This window comes from Myotis davidii, unplaced genomic scaffold (genome assembly GCF_000327345.1).
Source record: "Myotis davidii unplaced genomic scaffold, ASM32734v1 scaffold168, whole genome shotgun sequence".
In the NCBI taxonomy this organism is placed as follows: domain Eukaryota; kingdom Metazoa; phylum Chordata; class Mammalia; order Chiroptera; family Vespertilionidae; genus Myotis; species Myotis davidii.
The window spans coordinates 10,744,703-10,768,693 of record NW_006383016.1 but is presented as its reverse complement, the minus strand read 5'-3'; the positions used below and the strand labels follow the sequence as shown (position 1 = coordinate 10,768,693).

The 23,991-nt window shown below is 35.9% G+C and overlaps 1 protein-coding gene across 4 annotated transcripts in view; it reads right to left on the bottom strand.

The window, feature by feature from the left end:
* DGKB (diacylglycerol kinase beta) overlaps nucleotides 1–23,991 on the bottom strand; it is a 533,513-nt gene that overhangs the window by 424,508 nt on the left and 85,014 nt on the right. For 3 of the 4 annotated variants that reach the window (XM_015558205.1, XM_015558206.1, XM_006779053.2), the window contains exons 3-4: nucleotides 6,237–6,313; nucleotides 2,358–2,378 (exon numbers count right to left, since the gene is read on the bottom strand). In XM_015558205.1, the coding sequence (XP_015413691.1) occupies nucleotides 2,358–2,378; nucleotides 6,237–6,313 (98 nt within the window). The remainder of the gene's footprint in view (nucleotides 1–2,357; nucleotides 2,379–6,236; nucleotides 6,314–23,991) is intronic. The other variant, XM_006779054.2, reaches the window with a different exon arrangement.

The window sequence follows — 23,991 nt, the reverse complement described above, 5'->3', positions numbered from 1 at the left end:
TCCTGCAGTTGTACGTGGAGCAAACACAACAGACACAATAGCTCTCCTACAAGGACATCATTCCAGATTGTGCTCTGGCTTGGCAGGCAAAGCACATCACATGTCATGTATTCCTCTCATCCCTCACAGTAGAAAGACATTAGAGTTGGAAAAGGCATCGAGTTATATCTTTTCACTTTATAGATGAGAAAAATGAAACAGAAAAATCAAGGTTACAGGATTAGTTGGGGGTGTATCTCAAATATTCTTACTTTCATCTTTCATACGTACTCTTGAACTTTTGCTATGAAATCCTATTGATCACTAAAATGTGACCAAGAGCCACTGCCTCTAAATATCAATGGAACAGCTGTATGTCAGACATGAAGCTAATTATTTCACCTAGAATTTAACCCTTTTAACAAATCAGTAAGACAGACACTCTTCTTTTTATAAGTAAACACACTGAAGCTAGGAGAGATTAAATAGCTTGTTCAAGACCTGCTAATATGTGGCAGATGTGGAATTTGAACTCAGTTCAGTTGAACTCCTAAAACCACAATTTCTGTTATACTTTCCAGATGCTTTCTTTAATGGGAAAGGTTGCTTTGGTCCTGGAAGGACAATTATAGCTTACAATAAAAGGGTGTTTATATCACTGCTAATAATTGTATCAGTGTCACTATCCTTGTTAAAGACATTTAAAATATCACAGTAGGCAGCAGCAGTACAAAATGTAGGTTCTGAATTCCCAGATTACTTATTAAGGGATTGAAGCAACTTACTTGTCTGAATGTAACGGGTATATATAGTAACAAAACTATAGTACACAGTAGCAAGAGCAAAGATAAGGGAAGCTCAGGGAGCTATGAAAACGTAACTCAGCCTTGGGCCAAGGATCATCTACTGACAGGAAATATAAAGAGAAAACCCTCTACCAGGATACTGACAAAGAACACATACCACATACAGAGCAACAAATACACATGCCCTCATTCTATATTTCTCTTTGGCTACCCCGAGTTTCTCCTATTATTTCTATTCTGCAACTGGAATTACCTGCCTAAGTAACTGTACACAGAACAAAGCCTGAACAAGGCGGGTGGGGGGAGAAACTCACTCTGCTGACACCAGTAAGAGGCAGAACTAACGTTGACACCAGTTTTCATGCAGCTTCTAGTGGGCGTGCAAGTTGTGCAGAAAAGTGTGTTTGTTGACCGGGTGTTCAGCAAATGCCCTGTAATAAAGCCTGCTTCAGAAAGCAACTATAAGGAGTGGCCTCCGACTACCTTAGAGCCCATAGAGCCCGTCTTTGGAGGAGCTAGAGGTTTGCACAACGTTCAGGGATGAGTTCAGGAAAGGCCCTCTGAGAGAGGCTAGTGAAAGGCATCACAACCAATGAGTTGCCGTTTCAGTTGTGCCTTATTCTAGGACAGGGGTCGGCAAACTGCGGCTCGCGAGCCACATGCGGCTCTTTGGCCCCTTGAGTGTGGCCACAAAGTTTCAATCGCACTGTACATGCGCACCCGCACGGGGTATTTTGTGGAAGAGCCACCTCAAGGGGCCGCAGTTTGCCGGCCACTGTTCTAGGAGACTGTAACATGTGAGACCTCTATCTAAGTCAGGCAAGAGCATTCTGATGTAATCAGTTGGACTGTAATACGTTCGGGATGAAATTATAGTGTCATTTAAACCACAGGGAACCTTGTGAATAAGAAGCTGCCAGTACATGTCTAATACTGTCCAAGCAGACAATATTATGGTTTTAGACAACACCATATATTCCTAGTATGATAGAAAAATCCATTTCGAGAACCTAAAAATTGTGTTGTGATTCTCTATACCCAACTAAACTATGGACCTAAAACTTGTTTTCAAAATGGCTTTTACTTGAAGAGAATGGTGAGAGTAACAGGTAGGTTACTCTTTTCCCCAACAGAGCAAAATTCAATATTTTAGTTATATTTCCCTCTCAGATTCTAACAGTACTAGCGACCAAATTTGAAAAATCCTTATTGTGTTTAAATACAATTTTAAACCTCCCATTGATAAATTAATTAAGGCTTTCATCAGTAAATTATTCTACCAGAGCCTGATTATGTTAAGAGAAATTAGAAAATTAAATTCAAATATTGTAAAATTAAAGCCCCCACACAGGACTTTCAGATTCCATAATTAATGTATCAGTCCCTCCATGACTTTGATTTGAACAAATATCAGTAAATTATAACATCCCAAGTATTATAGGTAAACTTGTATATCCTATAAGTATTATTGGTTAGAGAAGTATAGCTCAGTGGTAAGGATCTGAGCTCCTTATTCATAGCTCACACCAGAATAAAGAAAGACAGATTTGAATAGAAAAGAAAATGTCTTACTTGGTTAAGAATGTCTTGTTTCTGTGCATGCAGGGAAAGAAAGAATACAGGTATTAATGTAAGATCATTTATATTCATTATTTTGTTATCACTGATCATTTAAAAGAAAGATTGATTTTAAAACATACCCTAGGTCCATGGGTCACAAAAAGTGCTTTCAAAGCAGCGGCATCAGAGTCAACTGGGAAACTGATAGAAATACCAATTTTTAACCCCCACCCCGGGGACACAGAAACTAAGGGGAGGGCTGAGGGAACTGGCAAAAATCTGTGTCTTATAGGACACCTCCAGGTGATTCTGATGCAAGCGAAAGTTTGAGAATCACGAGCTGGATCTAGCTTTGATGTAATAAGCAAGCAGTTCTAATTGGCATGCGATAAATACAATGAATAACACACACAGTATAATTAAAACTTTCTGGAGAAGATTATGAAAATAACAGCTTGTGTAAAGATATATTAATGAGTACTTAATTCCCTGCTCTTAATGTTCCTTTCTATTAGAATTACATGCCTAGCCTCTTTCCATGTTTTTAAAGATAAATGACTTTTCATTCATATGCCATACTTCATGTCTTCCCATTATTTATTTTTTAATATATTTTTATTGATTTCTGAGAGAAAGGGAAATGGGGGGAGAGAGAGAAACAGAGAAACCTCAATGATGAGAGAGGATCCTTGATTGGCGGCCACCTGCATGCTTCCTATTGGGGATCGAGCCCACAACCTGGTCATGTTCCCTTGACTGGAATCAAACCCAGGACACTTCAGTCCACAGGCTGATGCTCTATCCACTGAGCCAAACTGGCTAGGGCTCTTTCCATCATTTTAGATGTCAATGAAACAATTTGGAATGAAATTTGAAATCCAGGCCAAATTTAGATAGATGATAGATACAGATCAGTGATGGCAAACCTATGACACTCGTGTCAGAGGTGACACGCGAACTCATTTTCTTGGTTGATTTTTCTTTGTTAAATTGCATTTAAATATATAAAATAAATATCAAAGTATAAATCTTTGTTTTACTATAGTTGCAAATATCAAAAAATTTCTATATGTGACACGGCACCAGAGATAAGTGAGGGTTTTTCAAATAGCTGACACGCCGAGCTCAAAAGGTTCGCCATCACTGGTTAGATAGATAGATGATGGATAGATGCAACCCACCCCAGGAACACAGATCTCTCAAGTTTTACGGCCTAATTAATGTAGTGAAGAGTAAAGAGCACCATTCTTAAATTGAGTTTCTAGATAATTAGGTTTTACTATGATTAATGTCATGAACTTAGCTTAGCTAGTTAACTTTGGGGAATTTATTTTACTTTTCTTAAAACAAGTTTCTTTATTTAAAAATTCTAAAATCATATTTGGAAATCTCAAAACCTTTTAAACTTCCTATACTTACAGAATCTTTAAAGCAATTGTTTAGACTTTATGTTTTATGATTCTTTTGTTTATTTTATCAAAGAATGATCATCAAGTGATCTTTAAAAAATTAGAATTAAAAATAAATCAATCATCCATATATCATACTTACTATATCTTCTATATTAAAATAGATTTAAACAGGTCATATTTTCATTGGATTATTAAGTTTTTAGATACAGTGCTTTTTATTCATTCAGTAATATAAGTGAACCATAATAAACATAAAAACTCTAACATAAGTAGCTTTACTTTTAAGGGAAGAAGTAATTTTAGAAATACTTATGTAGTTCTCTCTTTGTAAATACATTTTATGTAGATGATGTAACTATGTTCATGTTAGAAAATGAAAGATTAGTTATTTATACTAATGGCAGACTAATAACTTCTATAATTTTTCTTCTATAATTGACCATTAAGTATCATCTATGCCAAGCAATTCTGTGTTCAACTTGTCCAGTCAATATGTGAACTGATAGTATGCATTCGTCATGAATTCTTTCATATGGTTAGAATGACCTTTTATAAACTGGACTGAGTCATGTTCTGAAGAGAAGCTAAGGCCTTAAATATTTTTTTTATGCAACATTGAATAGTCCCAATTATTTCCTATTGGCTTTTGTGAAATACATATAAGTGTTTCAAAATCACATAAACTTAAGAGAAATTTTCTCCTGAAGGGAAAATGCATACTAGCATTAACATTAGGAAGTGATTCTACGCTTAAATCAGAATTACTTTTGGATCATAATGAGATCTAACTTTTTCATTTTTCAAGTGTTCATTATTTTAATAACACATTTTAAAAACAGATCAATGCATTATGGAGAGGTGTTGCATTATTGAAAAGGCTGACATCACATGTGTGTCTAATACTGAACCTAGCAATTACCTCAATAAATCCAGTGTACAGTGACTGATAATCCTCATTTAATATATATTATCAGTAAGACTAAGTCTTGAGAATCCTTTAAATAAGAAATCACTGAAGTAAAAAAGCTACTATGTGAATATCACATTTCAGCTGAATTTAGAGCCAGCAGCCATGTTTAGTGATAAAAAGCAGTTTCGTATCTGTATATAGATTAGATAACGTGCATGTTCTTAAGTATAGTGGGTAATGTCAGTATTAATGACATTTTGGGGTCTTATAGTTTTGCAGGAAAGCTGACATGTTAAACTTTCCCACTTTGCATTCTTGGTCTTTGGGATCTTCAATTCGACAAATTTATCTGCCAACACTTTTCTCTCTATAGCATCTTGGAAAATGAAATGTGAGGAAATGTAGGTCAGATGTCTACTTCTTTTCTGATAATAGGAAAATGGGAATAGCTTTCAATTACCTAATTTTCCCCATACTTTGTAGATACTAAATATCGACCTTATTTTTTCAAAAGAAAATAACTCATAAAGATTTTTAAAAGATTTAGACAGCATAAAATATGGCATGAAAATAGCTAATTACTCGAAGTCAATAGAAAATTATGAAACAATATGAAAGCTTTAAGGTCGGAATTTAGACATTGGGTTTTGACTAAAATTAAGTTCTATAAAAATCCCAGAGAAGTACAATGTTGAAAGACAGCCAGGAGCTCGGCTCCTCTACACATTCAAAACCACAATGACAATAACAAAAGACAAACCACATTTTAATCAGCAAAATAAATCCATCTAGATGGCTAGATAACACATTCAGGCAAAAGGGTCCTTGGCAAAGGGCAGTGTGTTTTAACTGCCATAAACCCTACTATGACTTGATGAAGCTGCAAAAGCACTCACAGCCCTGATGATCAAATATTTAAAATGTAACACCTCTCAGCTGGCATTAAATGGAAAGTTATCTAACCATTAATTAGGAGGGGAAAGGAATTCATTCAACCATGGTGTTCAAAAGCAATCAACAGGACATTAAGTTTTTATAAGGAAAGAATTTCAGGGACTGATAATAGGTAAAAGCAAGATAGGGGAAAGGAAGTCCCCTCTTTTTGTCCCAGCTGGCTCTTTAAAGTATTAGATTAGTTATATCAATCACAAAATCTTTCTCCAGTTAAGGGAATAATTCCCTGAAAAGAGTAACCCCCTGCCCTACACTGGTGTCCATCTGGGGTTTAAATGTCTAGGTCATAGAGAGTCAGACACCCTTTCTGTCCCCTTCTATCTAATACTGTTTCCTGACTTCCAGAAAAAGGACCTAAAAACTATATTGTAGATTACCTATATCTTTCATGGACAGACTATAAAAATGTTATTTACACTCGCAAAATATTTTTGTATTAAAAAGATAGTAAGCACAACATTTAATGTATCTCCCAGGGTACATTTCATTATAAATTTCACTTTCTTTATGTTATGGTGTATGGTATACAGCATATATATTTTTAAGAACTATTCATTAAGATATTCCTCCTCCATGCGCTTAAATGAAACCAAAAAAAGAAAAAAGAAGTTTTACCCCTTCCGGATTATACTTTGCAAGTACACCATTACCATGGAATTCTTCAAGAACATCTTTTAATTTCTTTGTAGAATCTATAAGAAACAGAAGATACAAACATTGTTTATACATGCCTACTGTGGTTATGAAACCCCATCCAGAAACAAAGACCTCTTAAAATATAAGCACCGACAGATTAAAACTTAAGGTGAACATGTAAAATGTTCTTTACCATTTTTGAATGACTATTTAATTGAAAAAGGAAATCACAAATAAAGGAAGGAACAAAAAAAGGATGTTTTGCCCAAGGGCAATACCCAAGAATGGTACCACTGCCTATGTAGTATATAAATTGATGAGCAAATAAATAAGTAGGCAGTATGTTTTCTCCTTTATCTTGGCAATATAACATCTAAATGAATGAAATTAATTTTTAAAAAAGAAAACATAAGTATTTGTTAAACTTTATAATTTACACAGTGCATTTTTCATATATTACTACATTAACTAAATAATAACCCTGGTGAATAAACAAGAAAAATAAAATGTGTAGCTAAGCATCAGTGGTGAATCCATTCAGAGGCAAGCTACAGATTTTAGCATTTTGCAGGTCTTTTTGGAAAGAACTTTCTAAATATACATAAAGCTCAACATTAAAGCTCATTTTAATTCAATTATTAAACAAAGTTTAGATACATTACCACAAGTATTTTAAATAACTTTTTCATATTTTTAAAATAAACCTTAGGACTTTAATCATATTTATAAATATTTCATTTTGTGGACATACCACTTTTTGTTTATCCATTCATTAGCTGCTATCAATGAGTTATTTCCAAAATTTGGCTATTATGAATAGTGCTGCTCTGAACATTCCAGCATACATATTTCCATGCCAATGTTTCAATTCTCTTGGGTATATACCTAAGAGGAAATTGCTGTGTCATATGGTTAACTCAATGTTTAACATTTTGAGGAATTGCCAACAAATTTTCACAGGACTATACTATTTTACATTCCTACTGGCAGTGCATGAGGATTTCTACTTCTCAATAATTTTGTGGGCACATTATTTTCTACTTTTTTATTATGGCCACCCTAATGGATATAATGGTTTTGATTTATGTTCGATTAGTGCTTGAAGCCTATAAAGCTTCCTGTATATTTTTTCAGTATATATTTTGCTAGCACTTCCAATACTGTGCTCATAGTTGATACAATATAGCAAGTTCCTTACTAGATTATAGGTTGCCCTTGAGAAGAATACACACATTTTAATTTTTGTACTTGTATTTAGACTTATTACACAGCTGAAGCAATAGAATTGTAATAAATATTGGGGTTGATCAGAGCTACTCCTACATTACAACAAATTACAGATATAGCTTCAACATATACTTTATCAGAAACTTACACTACTTCAGAGACTAAGTGGTATATTAAAAAGAAACAAGAAGCTGATTCCCAAATTCTCCTTTGTGGATACTTTTAAGTTAGCAAAATACCTTTTACTTCCTCTTATTTATAGATGTAGACCATGCTGTAGATACCGACAGAGATATACACAAATACGGATGAATAAATTCTGGGATAACATATTCCAAGAGAATATGCTTATTTTAACCATCCCTTAGCTCCATAATAAAATAAAAGGGGGAGAAAAATTTTGTGTTTTTTTATACATAGGCCTTCCTGTACTGCCTGAAAATGTGCTTTTCAGATTTCTATAGAAGTAAAAAAAAAACCACATCCACTAATCACTTTTAAATGCCTAGAGAAGACAACAACTCTTAAAATTATTCATGTCATTTTTTTAGTGTTTTATTGGTTATTTACATTGGAATATTCTTAGTGAGGTAACTACCTGGAATAAAATAATAAATTAAGAGCCAACATCTGTGACTCGTGTTTCCAGGAACTAAGGCTCAAGTCTGATCTTGGTCTGAGACAATTTAAAGAGCTCTAATTCATATTCAGATGAACGACCATCAACTCACCTTCCTCCTTTTCCAATCTCAAGTTCCATTTTTAATATTTTGACATCTATAATGTACCCACAATCCAATACCTACCTCACAATATAGTTCAGAAATGGGAACATTATCTTGTTCTTCTATTTCAGTTCAATAAATTTTCTGGGGCCTAATCTCTCTAAGACTGAGGTCTTGACTTGCCCAACCAATATTCTATAGATGGGGATTTGGGTATAGAGCACCAGGAAGTCTCACAAAACCTCTCTGGGCCCAATAACCTTTAAACCTTTAAACAGAACCCCGTACATGAACTGTCTACATATCTGCTTAGATTTCCAAATTCCCCTTGACTGTGAAAATCTTTTTGCTATGTTCTACCGACCTTCACAGGAGAGTATACATTTACTTTGTAATTCAGCTGCTTTTCTGGATTCTTTCTATTAGCTATCACCATACACATTCCTATCTATTTACTATGTCAATTCTAAATCATGCCTGTTTAAAACAACAATGGTGCAGTGGAGAGGAGAAAAGATGCAAGACTAAATCTGACCTACCCTCTGGAACAAGATAGATACTAAGGAAATGGCGCCTAGATGGATAGATAATAGGTGAGTTAAAAGATAAAGCCTCCGTCATATTTCAGCTAATATTGGAGCCTCAAGTACAAGAGCACAGTGACAGATTCTGGGCTGAGCAAGGCTGAGAAATCCGGGCAAACAGCCAGGCAGGCAGCTGTAAGCTGGGAGATCAATTCACACTTAATACATATCTGCAAGAGAATAAAGGTCTGGCATCCAAGAAGATTGACAACTGAAGTGCAGGGCAGCCGGGTTCAAACAGCTAATTTAATACTTGGGACAAAGGATCAGTACAGATGATCAGCGCAAAATATTTGATCTCCTAGAAAGCAAAGAAGGGTCGCAACTTTAGGCAATTCTGAAACAAGGGGTTAATTTCAGAGGCACTGATGTTTGGCTTGGCTAATAGGGCGGAGGACTCAGAGAAGAATATTGGATGCCAATATTTGCCCTTTGACTAGTATATTAGTCCTACCAGGAAGTAGTTTAATATTGACAACCACAACAGAGAGAATGGGGTCATTTTAGATCGTCTTTTCCATTACCATCGGTAGCATCTAAGTACTAAAGTGGTACAGAGCCTAACAGTGGGAGTCATTTTGTTCAGGAAACACCTTTTTATTTGCTGGGACTTATGAAATGTAGTATATGGGGACACATAGGAGTAGTATAAATTTTCTTATGGCTTGTCTTCCTAGCACCTGCTCTAGTGCAGGAGTTGCTCCTCTGTGAATCCTCTCATGTTTGGCTGACTCACATAATATACAATAGCAGAAGAGTGAAATTGGTACATTGTAGGAATTCACAATTGGAAATGTTCTGATTTTTTAACATGGTTTTCAAAGAAAATTTAATTCCCTTTACATAATTCTAAGATAAAAATAAATCAATAAGTGCATTTGGCACTGTTTAGAAATTAGAAGCATCAAACTAATGGGTCCTAAAAAAAGCTACATGAAAAATGAGGCACATTTTGTCTACCTCATGCCCTTTTAGGTGTCTGATGCATCTTGAATGAGCTGCCTTTGTGATTTGAATGCCTCTCTGCATGCACTTGTCAGATTAATCACAAACGCCCCGTGGAGTAATAGAAAGATTTAAAGCCAGATAGATTTGGATTTGAATTCTGGCTCTAGAGTTTTTGGCCCAATATCCTTGGGCATATTTTTAACTTCTTTGTGGCTCAGTTTTCTAATACTTAAAAATGGAATAATGATAGGGACCATGCAACTGTGTCTTGCAAAGTGCCTGGTGACCAACAAATTCCTGTTCAGTTGTTCCATCCTACACATGACTTCAAACATCTGATCATCATTCAAGTTTCCTGTTGTTTTTGGATGAAGGCAGAAGCCCCTCCTCTTGGTATCATAGGTGTATCAGATTCTGATTCAAACCTCCCTACCAGTAATTATTTTATATGCCTTCCTTATTTCTCTTAATTCATTTATTGTTGTTATGATTACAGATGTTCCGCATATCCCCAGTCTTTGCCCCACTGCTCTGATCCTTAAAAGGATGCACAAAGAAATTGAGAGTGAATAAGCAATTTATTCCCTGCTACATTTTCCTATGTGTGTTTTTGTGTGTATATATATTTATATTCTTGGTTGTTGCTAAGGGGGCATTTTGGGAAAAGTACTGATTAGGGCATTTTATTCAAAAATTTACTTACCCTGACTTCATGTCACAAGTGTAAAAAATAGTAATTTGGTAATCCAGAAGATCTGAAAATTGATATTGTTATTAATGCAATTCCCCAGTTGATATAACAGATGTTCTACTTAAATTGTAGTCAGCAGCCAAAAAGAAACACCTACAGAACTACTGAATAAGATATTTAGAGAACTAGTCACCAAGAGACAGAAGTTCATATCTACTTGTGGGAGAATTACAATAGAAATAGAGGGAGATTGAAAACAAAATATAAATATGCCAGGGTCCAGCCCCAGCAGGTCCAGGGGTCCCCAAAGATGTGGATGGAGTCGGCGAAGAAGGAATGACATGGAGACAGCGTTCAGTTGATCACCAGCCTTTCCAGGATCTCTAGCCACAATCTCCAGCCAAGTTCTGTGTCCATGTTCTCTTGCCAGGTTCTCCAGCCACGTTCTCCAGGTTCTCCAGCCAGGTTCTGTAGCCATGTTCTCTCGCGAGGTTCTCCAGCCAGGTTCTGTAGCCGGGTTCTTCAGCCCGGTTCTGTCTAGGTTCTCCAACCCAGTTCTGTAGCCAGGTTCTCACCAGGATCTTTGGCCATGTTCTCTCCAGCAAAGTTCTTCTGTCTCTAGGTTGTGTGTAGGTTCTGTCTTCTAAATTCTGTCTCTAAGTTCTATCTCTGTCTTCTACGTTCTGTGTTCTAAGTTCTGTGTCCTAAGTTCTGTCTCTCGAATCTTCATCTGAGTTCTGTGTGTAGGTTCTAAGTTCTGTCTGTAGGTTCTGAGTTCTGTCTGTAGATTCTGAGTTCTGTCTGTAGGTTCTGAGTTCTGTCTCTTGTTGTCTTGTTGCATCTGTATTTATACCAATTGATACTAATCCTATCAATCTCTATTCCAAAGGTTAGGGCGTTTCTTATCTCCATTCCAGGGAGTAAAGATTATGTACTTAAGCATGATTGTTTGTAGTTAAAGTGATTAATTACCCGCCTGGCAGTTAAGAGGTTTTATTCCTCCCTAACTTCAGGGGAAAATCCCTACCTGGGGAAACAATCTTTCTCGGAGAGGTGACCTTGGTTAAAACACATAGTACCAAGAAGGTGAGCAAATATATTAAGAACAGTATGCCATATATGCCAGGTCCCTTGAAACAGCAAGGATGAACCGGCTCCCGGCATAAATATATTGTTAAAAATATCAAGAGTTGCTTTGTAGCAGTTTATGTGCTAATTAAAATTAGACACCTGGACTTTTAAACGTTGTAAAAAAAACATTCCAATGTTAAAGGTTTGATTCCAGATCAGGGTACATGCCAAGGTTGCCGGCTCAATCCCCAGTGTGGGGTGTGTAGGAGGCAGCTGATTCTGTTTCATCGTTGATGTTTCTCTCTCTCCCTCTCCCTTCCTCTCTCTCAAATAAAAAAAAATTGAAGAAATAATAATAATAATAAAAGAAAGCAATTATACATAAGAGTAGAATTCAGGAGAGGATCTGGGTTAAAGAACAAAATTTGAGTGTTATTTATAACTTCACTCCCCATGTGATATGATAGAACTATGTGATAGAAATATGTGATATCACGAACTATATGATATCACATGGAGAGTGATCTTAGAAAAGATACCAAGGACTGAGACCTGGAGCACTCAGAGGTTCAGATGCCAGGAAGAGAAGAGGGATCTGCAAGGAGACAAGGAATGCATATTGAGTAAAATAGTAAGGAAACCAGCACAAGCAGTGTGTCATGGAAACCAACTGTCATATAATATCAAGTAAGATGAGGAGCAGAACCTCATCATTGGATTTAGCAAAAAGAATGTCATTCACGTCCCTGTTTAGAACCATTTCAATTTAGAAGTTAAGGCAAAATCCCAAGCAGTGTGCATTAAGAGGAAAATAAGATAGAAGAAATGAATGCAGCAAATATAGGCAACTCATTTTCAAAGACTGGCTCCAAGAGAAGCAAATAATTGAGCAGTAGCTGGATGGCAAGAAAGGAACTTGTTTTTGTTTTGTTCTTTAAGAGAAGAGAAAAGAAAACAGCATGCTGATAGAAATGATCCAGTGGAAAAGGAAAATTAAAAATGCGGGGAAAACTATAGAATGGTTAACGTTGAGTGGGTAAGAAAAAGGCAATCTGATTCACAGCAGAAGGCCTGGCTTCGCATGGGGGCATGGACAGTTCACCTAAATGGGAAGGCAGAGTAGTATGTGGGTTCCTATGCTGGAGGGAGGTAGATGTCCAGTTTGTGCATATCAAGTTCTGTTGTTGTGATGATGTTTGTTTTAGTAGGTGAAGGAGTAAAACCATCAACTGAGAAAAGACATGAGGGGATGATTTGAGGAGATTTGAGGAAAAGTACTAAGAGGTGTTGAAAATTCTCCAGGAGCTAACAAAGGTGAGTGGGCAATGGAAAAAATTAAAATTCACCTCGATTATGGTTTCTCCACCCACGTGTGAGAGAGTGAGAGGGCAAGAAAGTGAAGGAAAAAAGCAAGAAGATGGTTTAATGACTTCTAGGGGATTGCATTTGAGTTGCCCATGATTACCTCTATTCAGGAAGACTGTGTGCTCTGTCAGTCATCCTCTTCAGCGTGAGAGAGAACAATTGCTGGCAGCTATTGTGACTTTTAGAGCTTTATGCCTTCTACTCAAACACCCACCTTCTCTGTACCTGCCACGAACGGATGTGGCAAGGAGAGACTTTTAATTCAGTTTGCTTTTTATGTGTGTTTCCCACGAGTTAACAGTACTTCTATGAGTATTATCTTCTCTTTTTTTTTGTCCTTCTCCTTCATTTTTCTCTTTATTCTGTTAAGTGGCTAATTACGCTTGGAATATTTAATTCTGGCTAATAACCATCTTCTCAGCCTTCTTTGTTGTCCAGGGACTGAAAAAATAGAGAGCCTGAGTAGTTCAGCTCTATATGGAGCCATCATTATTAGTGGTGTAAAAAGGGTGTTTCTCTGGAGAAATAATGGAAGTCCATGTCCCCACTTCACCTCCTCTGCTCCACCCTTGCTGTCTGATGAGGCTGTAACATCCCCAGCAGGCACTCACTTGATTCATTTTGGAGAGGTTGAAAAATCACAGTGAGATAATTCTGGAGACTTTCTGAGCCTTGATGACACGCTCTAACTTTTATGGTTGTAGTTATATATTTTTTCCTGTTCTTTTGGCTTTAAGACTGCTCATTTATCCTTTGTATTTTTCTATCTTTTAAAAAGTAATTTAAGGACATTTACTAGATTTTAACAATTTATATTTATTCTATTTCTCCAGAAAGACAAGCTAGGATTTAATATATATATATAATTTCAAGAAATGATTATTTCATGCCATCCTGTTCAAATAATTTCTTCACAAGTCCCAGGTGGAGTCTCCAAATGAATGAACCCATTTTTAACTCAATATTCAGATTTTTGAGTTGGTGAGTGCTGCTTAACTACTATTCACTATTTGTGGTTACCTTATTGCTATCGGTAAATGGGGCTAATAAAAATATCTTCTTGCTTCTGCTGGGATTAGTATCTGGCATATATATTTTAATTATCAATTTTAATTTTTTGTTATGGGAAATGTACTTTCATAGCTAATAGAATTAAGTGCAATCATATGCATTTCAATCAAAATATTTAATGAAATGCAACTCTGAGTTATAATTTTGAATCTGTACCTTATTAAAAATTTTTAAACCCACACTAGTTCAGCAAATGAAAGCTTCATTTCATTTATTTTTAAAGTTCTTATGTGGGTTGCAAAACACTTACTGAAAAACTAGACATTCTGACAACAATAGTGTATTCTCTAGTCGCATTGCTTAAAACATCCTATTTTAAGACAATACAAAATACCCGAACTTGACTATTAGTCATTGACCATAAAATTCTCGCCTCTATACATTGACCAAGAAACATAATATTTGGCATCTGGGAAAACAAAATTCTATGTATTTTTTTTGGCATACATATTTTACATGTAATATGCTCATATACGAATTTTAAAGAACATAAAACCCCAAAATATTGTCCCCTGAGTTTTTAATTCAAAACAGAGCTCAGGGAAATGTGCCATATTTATTTTGTGGTTTGATGTATCTGCTCATCTTTTTTGTTTTGTTGTTAATCCTCACTGAGGATATTTTTCCATTGATTTTTACAGAGAATGGAAGGGACAGGGGGAGTCAGAGACAGAGAGAAACATCGGTGTGAGAGAGACTGCAACCGAGGTACATGCCTTTGACTGGAATCATACCCAGGATCCTTTAGTCTGTGGGCTGATGCTCTACTCACTGAGCCAAACAGGGTAGGGCTCTACTCACCTTTGCCATGCCTCTGGAGACTGAAAAAGCTTCAATGTGAAAAGAAGGGATACAACTGTATCTGGAATTAGAAGTAGTTGGGAGATTTGCTTCCAGATCTGACTCTTAGATGATCTGTAGTATAGTTCTGTCAAACTATCGATAGTATTATAAATACTATGAATAGTAGCAGAAGGCCCCTCCATTTTCTTCCTCTAATACTGGGGAGATTAGAAGAGTCAATATCTAAGGACTCTACAGCCACATCATTCTAAAATTCAATGTTAAGCATACCCTAGAACAGGGGTGGGCAACGCCTGGCACGCGTGCCAAACATGGAATGCCAGTAACATTTGCTGGCAGGCGAAACCCTCTCTTATAATCTTCCATTTACATTTTTTTTCTTAATATTGACTTTTTTATTTTTCAGATAAATTCAGTGTAGGTGCATCTTAGATAAATAATTTTACATAACAAGTTATCTTAAAGACCAGAGACATGAAGGTTATGAAATATAAACCTGATGTAAAATCTCTGTCATCAGTGATGCAGCAGCAAAAGTCCCACTGATAATATCAAACAGAGTCATAAAGTTTTCTGTCGGACTGTCAGTGTACATGTATACATTAAAAAATAAATGTATTTTTCATCATCATATACTGTGTTTTTGTCGCTGGAATGAATTTTATTATTTCTTCAAGGCTCTTCACATACCTACACCTTAAGAGACATCAAGTAGGCGTAACATGTTCTCAAAAAATTAGGGTTGGCACGCAGAAGAATTTTGAGTCAGAAATTTTACTGGTTTTGGCACGCACTCACAAAAAGGTTGCCCACCCCTGCCCTAGAAAGATATTCAGTCCCACACCCTGAAAATAGTTACTTTCATTGATGTTTCTAGCTCTCTCTCACTCTCCTTTCCTCTCTGAAATCAATAAAAATATATATATTTTTAAAAACTACCTTGTCTCTCTTTTGTTTTTGTTTTGTTTAAGGGTCTTTAACATATTCACACTTCAAGTTTCTGCTTAGAAAGAAAGGTGATTTGTATCTAATATTTTACACAGCAGTATCATTGAGTACTGCACACATATGCACTAATAAGCTCATAAAGTGCTAGATAGTTAGGTGTTAAATGATTAAATAATTGGCACTTTAGTGCTTTGTATTATGTAAAAGTCTCTGTTGAGTTTTCTATAGGTGTTTTAATATTTATTATTACTTGGGAAAATTTGGATGGGTGTTTTCATTGGCTGGAAATTCATTATTATTTTCCCTGTTAAAGGATCATTTAGTATTTAAAAAATTAATAGTCAACACATTTTCAATAATGGGTTAGATTCAGGTAAGGAGAGATTGATGTTAAACTTATTAAGCAGAAATAGAATGTATATAGGCTGTGAATTCAGTCAAAATAACTGAAGAACAAAGGAGGTAACACAAGAGAACACAAGAGTGAGAAAAAACAACAGCAATGAAATTTAACCAAGCAGATCAGAGGGTCCAAATAACCCTGAACAATACAGTCCCCAACAGCAGCTGCTCAGAATAAGGGGCCTCATCCTCAGGTTTACAATTTTTTAAATGTAAAGTAATCCATAATGAGGGGCACAGAAACATATAACCAAACTACCTCCCCCCAGTTCTAGAAAGGATTATGGGAGGGCTTTAGCAGTGGACAAAAATGAGATCACCAGGAATGGAAAGAAGCCATAAATAGAAATGATTATATCAGGCTACCTCTGTGAGAAATTTTTTATATTGCAACCTGTCAAACATCATGATAAAAAACATGTCTAATATTAGACAGTTACATTTTTATGAACGCATATTGCCTCACAAGTTTTTTTTGTGGTGTCTACTGCAAAGGGGGGAGGGGGAAACAGACAATAAGCTCATTATTCTGATGGTGTGACATTTGTAAATTGGCTTGAATTACTGGAATGTGTGACAGCCAGCTGCCTTGTTTGTTTTTTGGCTCTTACTTGATTAGTGTTATTTGCTCTCACCTACAGAACTGGGAGGAGTACAAGGACGCATTAAAAATCTGTCTGAATAATTGGGCAGAAAAGTTTTAATAGCCGTGGAGAAATCACCTGGAGGTTGTTTTGTGATAGAAAGACCGGAAAAAGACTGGGGAAAGTTTATTCTCCAAAGTTAAAGCTGGTTGGAGAAAAGCCATTTAAATGAAAAGAATTCCAAGAAATTAAACTTCTGATTAATACCTAGCAAAAGCTTTGCCTAAAGCAAATTATTCAAACACATGCAAAATTATAGATAACTGTAAGTTGTTCTACTTAAAAGCTGAAATTACAGAAAATCTGGGAAGAGGCAGTGTAAATGAAAATATCAAAGACCATATATTATCATCACTGTATTTTGTTAAAGGTTTTGCTTAAATGTTACTCTGAATGAGGTTATCGATTGAAGACATTTTAACAACTGGCCCTTTGCAAATGTTATTTAAGTCTTAATCAGATTATAACTGGAAATCAATCATCCTTTTCTTCAATTAAAAAATCTATATAGTCATATGCAATAGTCTTCTTCAAATTATATGATTTTTAATTAAATTCTAAATTAATTAAAGACAGATGGCCAGCTAAGTAAAATTGACATTAAATTTATCCAAATTTATGAGATTTCCCAAAAGTAATTTGTTATTGTCTTAGAATTCTCTAATTTCTCTCTTCCTTTTCCCAGGCCTTCTTTCCATCACAGATTGCTTTACAGGCCTGGGATCACACTATCTACAGTGACATCATGTTAAGTGGCATGTATCCGTTAGCTGTTAAGATGGATGTAATTTTAATATTTAAAGGCAAGATCACTATATTCTTTATGATTATATAGTTATTAATGCCTATTTTAAAAAGGAAACCAGAAAACACTTAAAAGGATACAATCATCGATAATTTCTCTGCCTGGAAATGACTACTATTATTACTGTAGGGATATCCTTCTGGAATATTTTCAGTATGTGTCTAGAAATACATATTTACAAAACAAGGATTAAAATTATAAAAATGGGATTAAAGATTGCATAGCACTTTAAAGCTGCTTTTACATTTAATACATTTTAATTCTTTTTACATTAATAAAGACATATCCTACCATCACTAATATTGGTCCAATCATGTGTTCTTGTGTGGCTGAACCATAATTTCATTTACCAGTCTCTTATATTTGACTTAAACTACTGTTAAATTTATAGTAATATTAAATGTATAATAATCTACACTAATAAAAGACAAACATGCAAATTGACCACACCTTCGCTACACTTAAGCCATGCCCACCAGCAAATCAGAGCAACTATACGCAAATTAACCCAACCAAGATGGCGGCCAGCAGCCACAGAGCTGGAGCAAGCAGGAGGCTTGGATGCCCCAATGATGGAGGAAGCCAAACTTCCTGCCTGCCGCGCCAGCTCTGAGCTCCACTTAAAGCAACAAAGTTTCAATTATAGAAGGTAAATAAACCCCAGATACCACAGAGCTGGTGCAAGCAGGAGGCTTGGGTTGACCCTGGTGATGAAGGAAGCCAAGTTTCCCTCCTGCCTGCCCTGATCGGCTCTGAGCTCCTCTCAAGGCTACAAAGTTTCAATTATAGAAGGTAAATGAATCCCAGAATAAAAAAATAAAAAGAAAAAATGGAGAGGCTGGGAGCTTCCGTCACCGGGGGTGCTTGGCCAGCCTGAAAACAGCCCTCAGCCCCTCACCCAGGCTGGCCAGGCACCCCAGTGGGGAACCCCCACCCTAAAGGGGTGTGACCAGCTGCAAACAGCCATCAGCCCATCATCCAGGCTGGCCAGGTACCCCAGGGGGGACCCCCACCTGAAGGAGTCTGTGACCATCTGAAAACAGCCATCAGCCCCTCACACAGCCAGTGCACTCCTACAGGGGGAGCTCTGCTCAGCCACAAGCCAGGCTGATGGCTGCCAGTACAGTGGTGGTGGTGGGAGCCTCTCCTGCCTCCTCAGCAGCGCTCATGATATCTGACTGCAGCTTAGGCTTGCTCCTCGCTGACAAGTGGACATCCCCCGAGGGCTCCCGGGCTGCCAGGGGGATGTCTGACTACCAACTTAGGCCCAATCCCCAGGGGAGCGGGCCTAAGCCAGCAGGTGGACATCCTCTGAGGGGTCCCAGACTGTGAGAGGGCACAGACCGGGCAGAGGGACATCCCCCCCCCACCCCCCAGAGCACAAATTTTTTTGCACCGGGCCTCTAGTTATATATATATATTTGGAACCTATTTGATTCTGTTATTAGGATTAAACTCCTAAAGGCAGCATAAATGGGTTCAAAATTTTATAGTTTTTAAAGGTTTTTTTACATCATGTTAAATTTTTCTTCAGCAATTTTGAACTAATTTAGTTTGTCATAACAGCCTGTAAGTGGGAAGTGTCTATTATTGTGTATAGAATCTGAACTTAATTCAAATGTAATGTAAATCAACTTACAGTCTAGCCACAATAGTCATATGCCAAAGTAAAATGCCACACTAATCCAGATTTTATATCTCTTTGAATAAATTAGTAGGAAAGGTATTACTTGTAAATCCTGTCTTTCTAGCACTGTAATAATTACTGAACACCATGCTCTTAAAGATTATCAATATAAAGTGACTGAAGTAGAAATGTGCTCTGAAATGTAAAGAGCACAGGATTCAGAGGGCAGAAGTGTTCCTTGAATGCTTATCTGTAGATACAGATACTAACTTGGTCAATTTCTCAGCCTTTTCCAGTTGTAAAACTTTCTATTTACGCTATCCTGCAAGCTCCATTAAGCTAATAACCATGGCTTCTTTTCTTAGTTGTTTTCTGTAGCAACTAGCATAAAATACTTGGCATAAAATTGACATTTTTATGTCATATGAAGATCATATTATAATCTATTTTTAAATGTATGCTAGCTGCTTATTAATTACATTTCATTGCATTGTATAAAAATAAAGAATCCATTTCCAGTATTAATAACTCTATAACTTTTGGCAGATGGAACCATTCTTCAAGTTGCCTGTTGTGTTTAGAAAGTAATGAGAAAAAAAGTTGATGTCGCCTGCAACATTCACAAGCACAAAATATTCAGTCAACTAAGAGAGCTGTAGTTTCCTATTGCTTGCCTTCAGCTAAGAGAGGTGAAGGAGCTGACTTTTACCATTCATTCATATACAGATGACTGCATTTTAAATGTATATGCGAGTTCATCTTGGTAACTTTTAAATAAAATATAGTTACTTACTAGAAAGAAAAAAACGTGGTTTTGTTTTTATTCCAGGTACTTAAATTAACAAAGAAAATTTTTGAAAGATTTGTCATCTTTAAGAGAAATAGGTGCACTCTGTTAACGTTATTTATTTTTTAATTATAAAAGTACTGCAATTATAATCATCATTTATGAGTAATATGGTTAGCCCTGGACGGTGTGTGTGGATTCGTGGTCAGAGCGTTGGCATGCACACCAAAGGGCCTTGGGTTTGATTCCTAGCACATACGGGGGGTGCATGAGGCAACCAATGGATGTCTCTCACAGAGATGATACTCTCTCCACCTCTCCTTTCTTCCTTCCACTATATATATAAAATCAATGGGAAAAATATCCTCGGGTGAGGATTACTAACAACAAAACAGAGTAATATGATTAAAATAATTATTAAAATATCCAATCAATACCAAAGGAAATTACATTTTTTTAAAAAAGGAAAGCCTTTCACAAACCTCAGAACAAACAATTTTAGCCATTTCTGTTGTGTGTAGCCATTTATTTCTCATCAACATAACTATTTATAATACCTGACATAGAAGAAAAAATGTTACACATATACCTTCCACCAAAATACACAAACATATTAAAAGTTATACTGGTTATATTGTTAGTTTTAGTTCTTCTGATTGACATTTTAGAACTAAATATTTCATTAAAAACTTTATTTACTGATCCTTTGATTTTAGAGTGTTGTTATCTGTTCTCCATGGAGATGGGAATATGGTTTAACTACATTCACTTCACTATCCTTTTCCTAACTTTTCTTGACTATACCTTTAACTTGTACATTTTTACTCTGCAATGGAGATTCTGCTTCTATCAATAATGTTACAGCTGGGCATATGACCAACTTAGATGTAAATAAGGACTGTGGAATGAAAGGAAGTTAATTCCATATGGTAATACTGTTTTGAATTTCAGTTTCCATGTGCTCACTACTAATGGATAGAAATACAATTGACATTGAGATGTTTATTTATATATCCTGACAACATTATATACTCCATTAATAATTCAAAGAGGATTTTTAGTTTTGTAGATTCCTGGGGATTTTTAATATAGACAATTATGTTATCTGCAAATAGTGACATTTCTGATATCTATGCTTTTTATTTCATTTTCTTCCCCTATTGCACAGTCTAGAAATTCAAACTACTGATACATGCAACAATGATGCATTCAAAAGCAGTATGCTAAGTAAAAGGAGCTAGAAAATAGAAAATATAGCCACACAAAAAACTTTTTTTTAAAAAAAATCACTTATTCATTCCATTTTTATATCATTCTTGAAGACATAAAACATTATATAATAACAAAAACCAACAGTGATTGCCAGCTGCTGATTAGATAGGAATGAATTGACTTAAAATAGGCTAAAGGGCTCTTTTGGTATGATGAAACTTACAAATTTTTAAACATTTAAAATAATGCTTTGTTATGTGTCTAAAGCATTTTGCAGGTGACTTCATACATTATCTCATTTAATTACCATATGTGTTCTTCTATGTAGCTTATCCTATCCTTATGATTTTAACTTAATGAGACTGAGTGAGAACCCATTTTTTCCCAAAGCCTCATGGGAAAATTAGTAAAGGCAGTAAAGTAGCAATTGAGCTGACTAATCTAGATGATTTTTGTATATGACTTGCTATAGTCCTTATACTGCTATGCTATGCTATGCTATGCTATGCTATGCTAATGTATGCTTTTTAAAACTTTACGCCTCAGTAGGGTAGGCATTAATATAAGTAAAAGAAATCCAACAGTGTGTTTTAAAACAATACCTTTACTAGTGTGGTTATGAGAATAAGAGGGAGACAGCATAACACTGTGGAGTCGAATAAGTGCAAACCAGTCCTGAAGAGAGACAACGAAAGTACAGCTAAGGAAGCATATTCAGTGTTGTTTTGTAATACAGTGGGGCCTTGACTTACGAGTGTCCCGACTAACGAGTTTTTCGAGATACGAGCCGTCTCTCGGCCAATTTTTTGCTTTGAGTTGCAAGCTAAAATTTGGTTTACGAGCCAGCTTCAGAAACCCCACCGCTAGTTGGCACAGCGAATGTCACAGTGAACGCCACAACATCAGCCCAGCATCACATGTCTCACTCGTTCACTGTTGATTTGACATAGGAGTAATTTGAGTTACGAGCTCTGTCAAGGAACGAATTAAACTCGTAAGTCAAGGCCCCACTGTATTCATAAATATACTGGAAATAAATAGAAAAACTATTCGCTGCATCTTAAAAATTAAGTCTCTGATGTGGTTTTCTAAAAGGTTCACTAGAAGTTATTTTCGGCTTTAACATAAAACATCTAATTGTTACCATCAGAAATGAAATATGAGCACATCTGTCTTCTTATTGGCAATTCCTTTGCCAAATGTTCCAAAGCAATAAAAAATGGACAGTAAAATGAATCACAGATCAGAGGGCAGTTTGCCAGATGGAACTGTCTAAAGAATATTCTGACAGTTTTCAATACCGCATTACTTAAAATAGCCAGCTAGGTGGGTGGGGTTGTTATTACTGTTCCAAGAAGGAATAGGTTTGCTTACAAAGGCAGGAAGCCTTGACAGAATCCTGGCTGATGGCTGTACTGTCATTTACCTTGTTTCAGACCTATCATTTGCTTTGCCTTCCCACAGCAAAATGTCTTAACAGTCACCAAATATGAGAAATGAGGAAGTACTGTGGCTTATTCACTCCACTCTAATCCCCAAATCCAATTAGCATTCAGCCTTGTCATGTAGAGACCCATCTAATGCTTTTTCAGCTACATGCAGTTCTGCGGCTCTGATTAAAAACAGTGGGTGGCCTTGATCACTTAAAACGCTTCTTATAAAATCATTGGGAGCCTAGCAGTGAAAGAGAATGAGACCCAACAGGAAGATAGAAACTATGTAATAGTCCAAAAGAAAAACAAATTGACAAATGCCAAAACAGGCATTTTCATCGTAAAGCATCCATTCACAAGATTAGGTGAAGAAGATGGAAGCCGGGTCATACTTACATTCTTCCAATATTAATTTGAGCAATACAATATAGAGAAGAAAGGAAACATAGTTATTGTGCCTACTCTATGTCACATACTCTTCATATTTATATTAATCCTGTAATTCATCCTAATAATGATCTTCTGAGGTACATGTTAATTTCCCCACTTTACAAAGGAGATAAATGTAGTTCAGTGATGCTAAACAACTTATCCATGTTTGTGGATCCAGTAAGTATCAAAGAAAACTTCAAATCCACGTCTCTTTGATCCTAGTGGCCAACCTATATTTGGAATTTTTATTTTTTGCCTCTAAAATCTATCATTACATAATTCTATTTTCTCATCAACTAACCTTCTAGATTCTCAATAACCCCCATTTCTTTTAATCACCCTGCTATGCCTTTGAAATTATCTATTTTAAATGACTTTATCTACATAAATGTATGTAAATATGAGACAAATTTGATAACTGCCTGGATTAAAAGAAAGGGACTGCCCAATTAATAAAATAAATAAATTTAGCTTTGGGAGTGGATGACAAAGGGCTATTAGAGAAGAAGTTGCATTAGGTAATAAAGAATACAACATAGCTGTTAAGAAAGAATGAGAAAGGTCTCTAGTTACTACTATGAAAATAAGTTCCAGGATTTAAGTAAAAAAGCAGAGTATAAGAGAATATATTTAGAGATATTTTATTTAATAAGAAAGAATAATAATATATATTAAATTTTGCTTGCATTTGCAAAGAGACACTGAAAAATTAAATAAGAAACTAATAAAAATAATTACCAATAGAGAACCAGAGATAAGGAAAGAGTCCCTCATTGTTACAGATCTGAGATGTTACAGATCATTGCCATTATTTGGGGATTTAACTTAACCTAATCAAAATAATCAAAAAGAAAATATTAAGGACATGCTTGGAGACTTAGAAGAGTTGGGTCAGTAGTTGAGAAGGGGTATCTAGAGAGGTTTCTAGCATGGGGTCTCGATAATTTACTGTTCCATT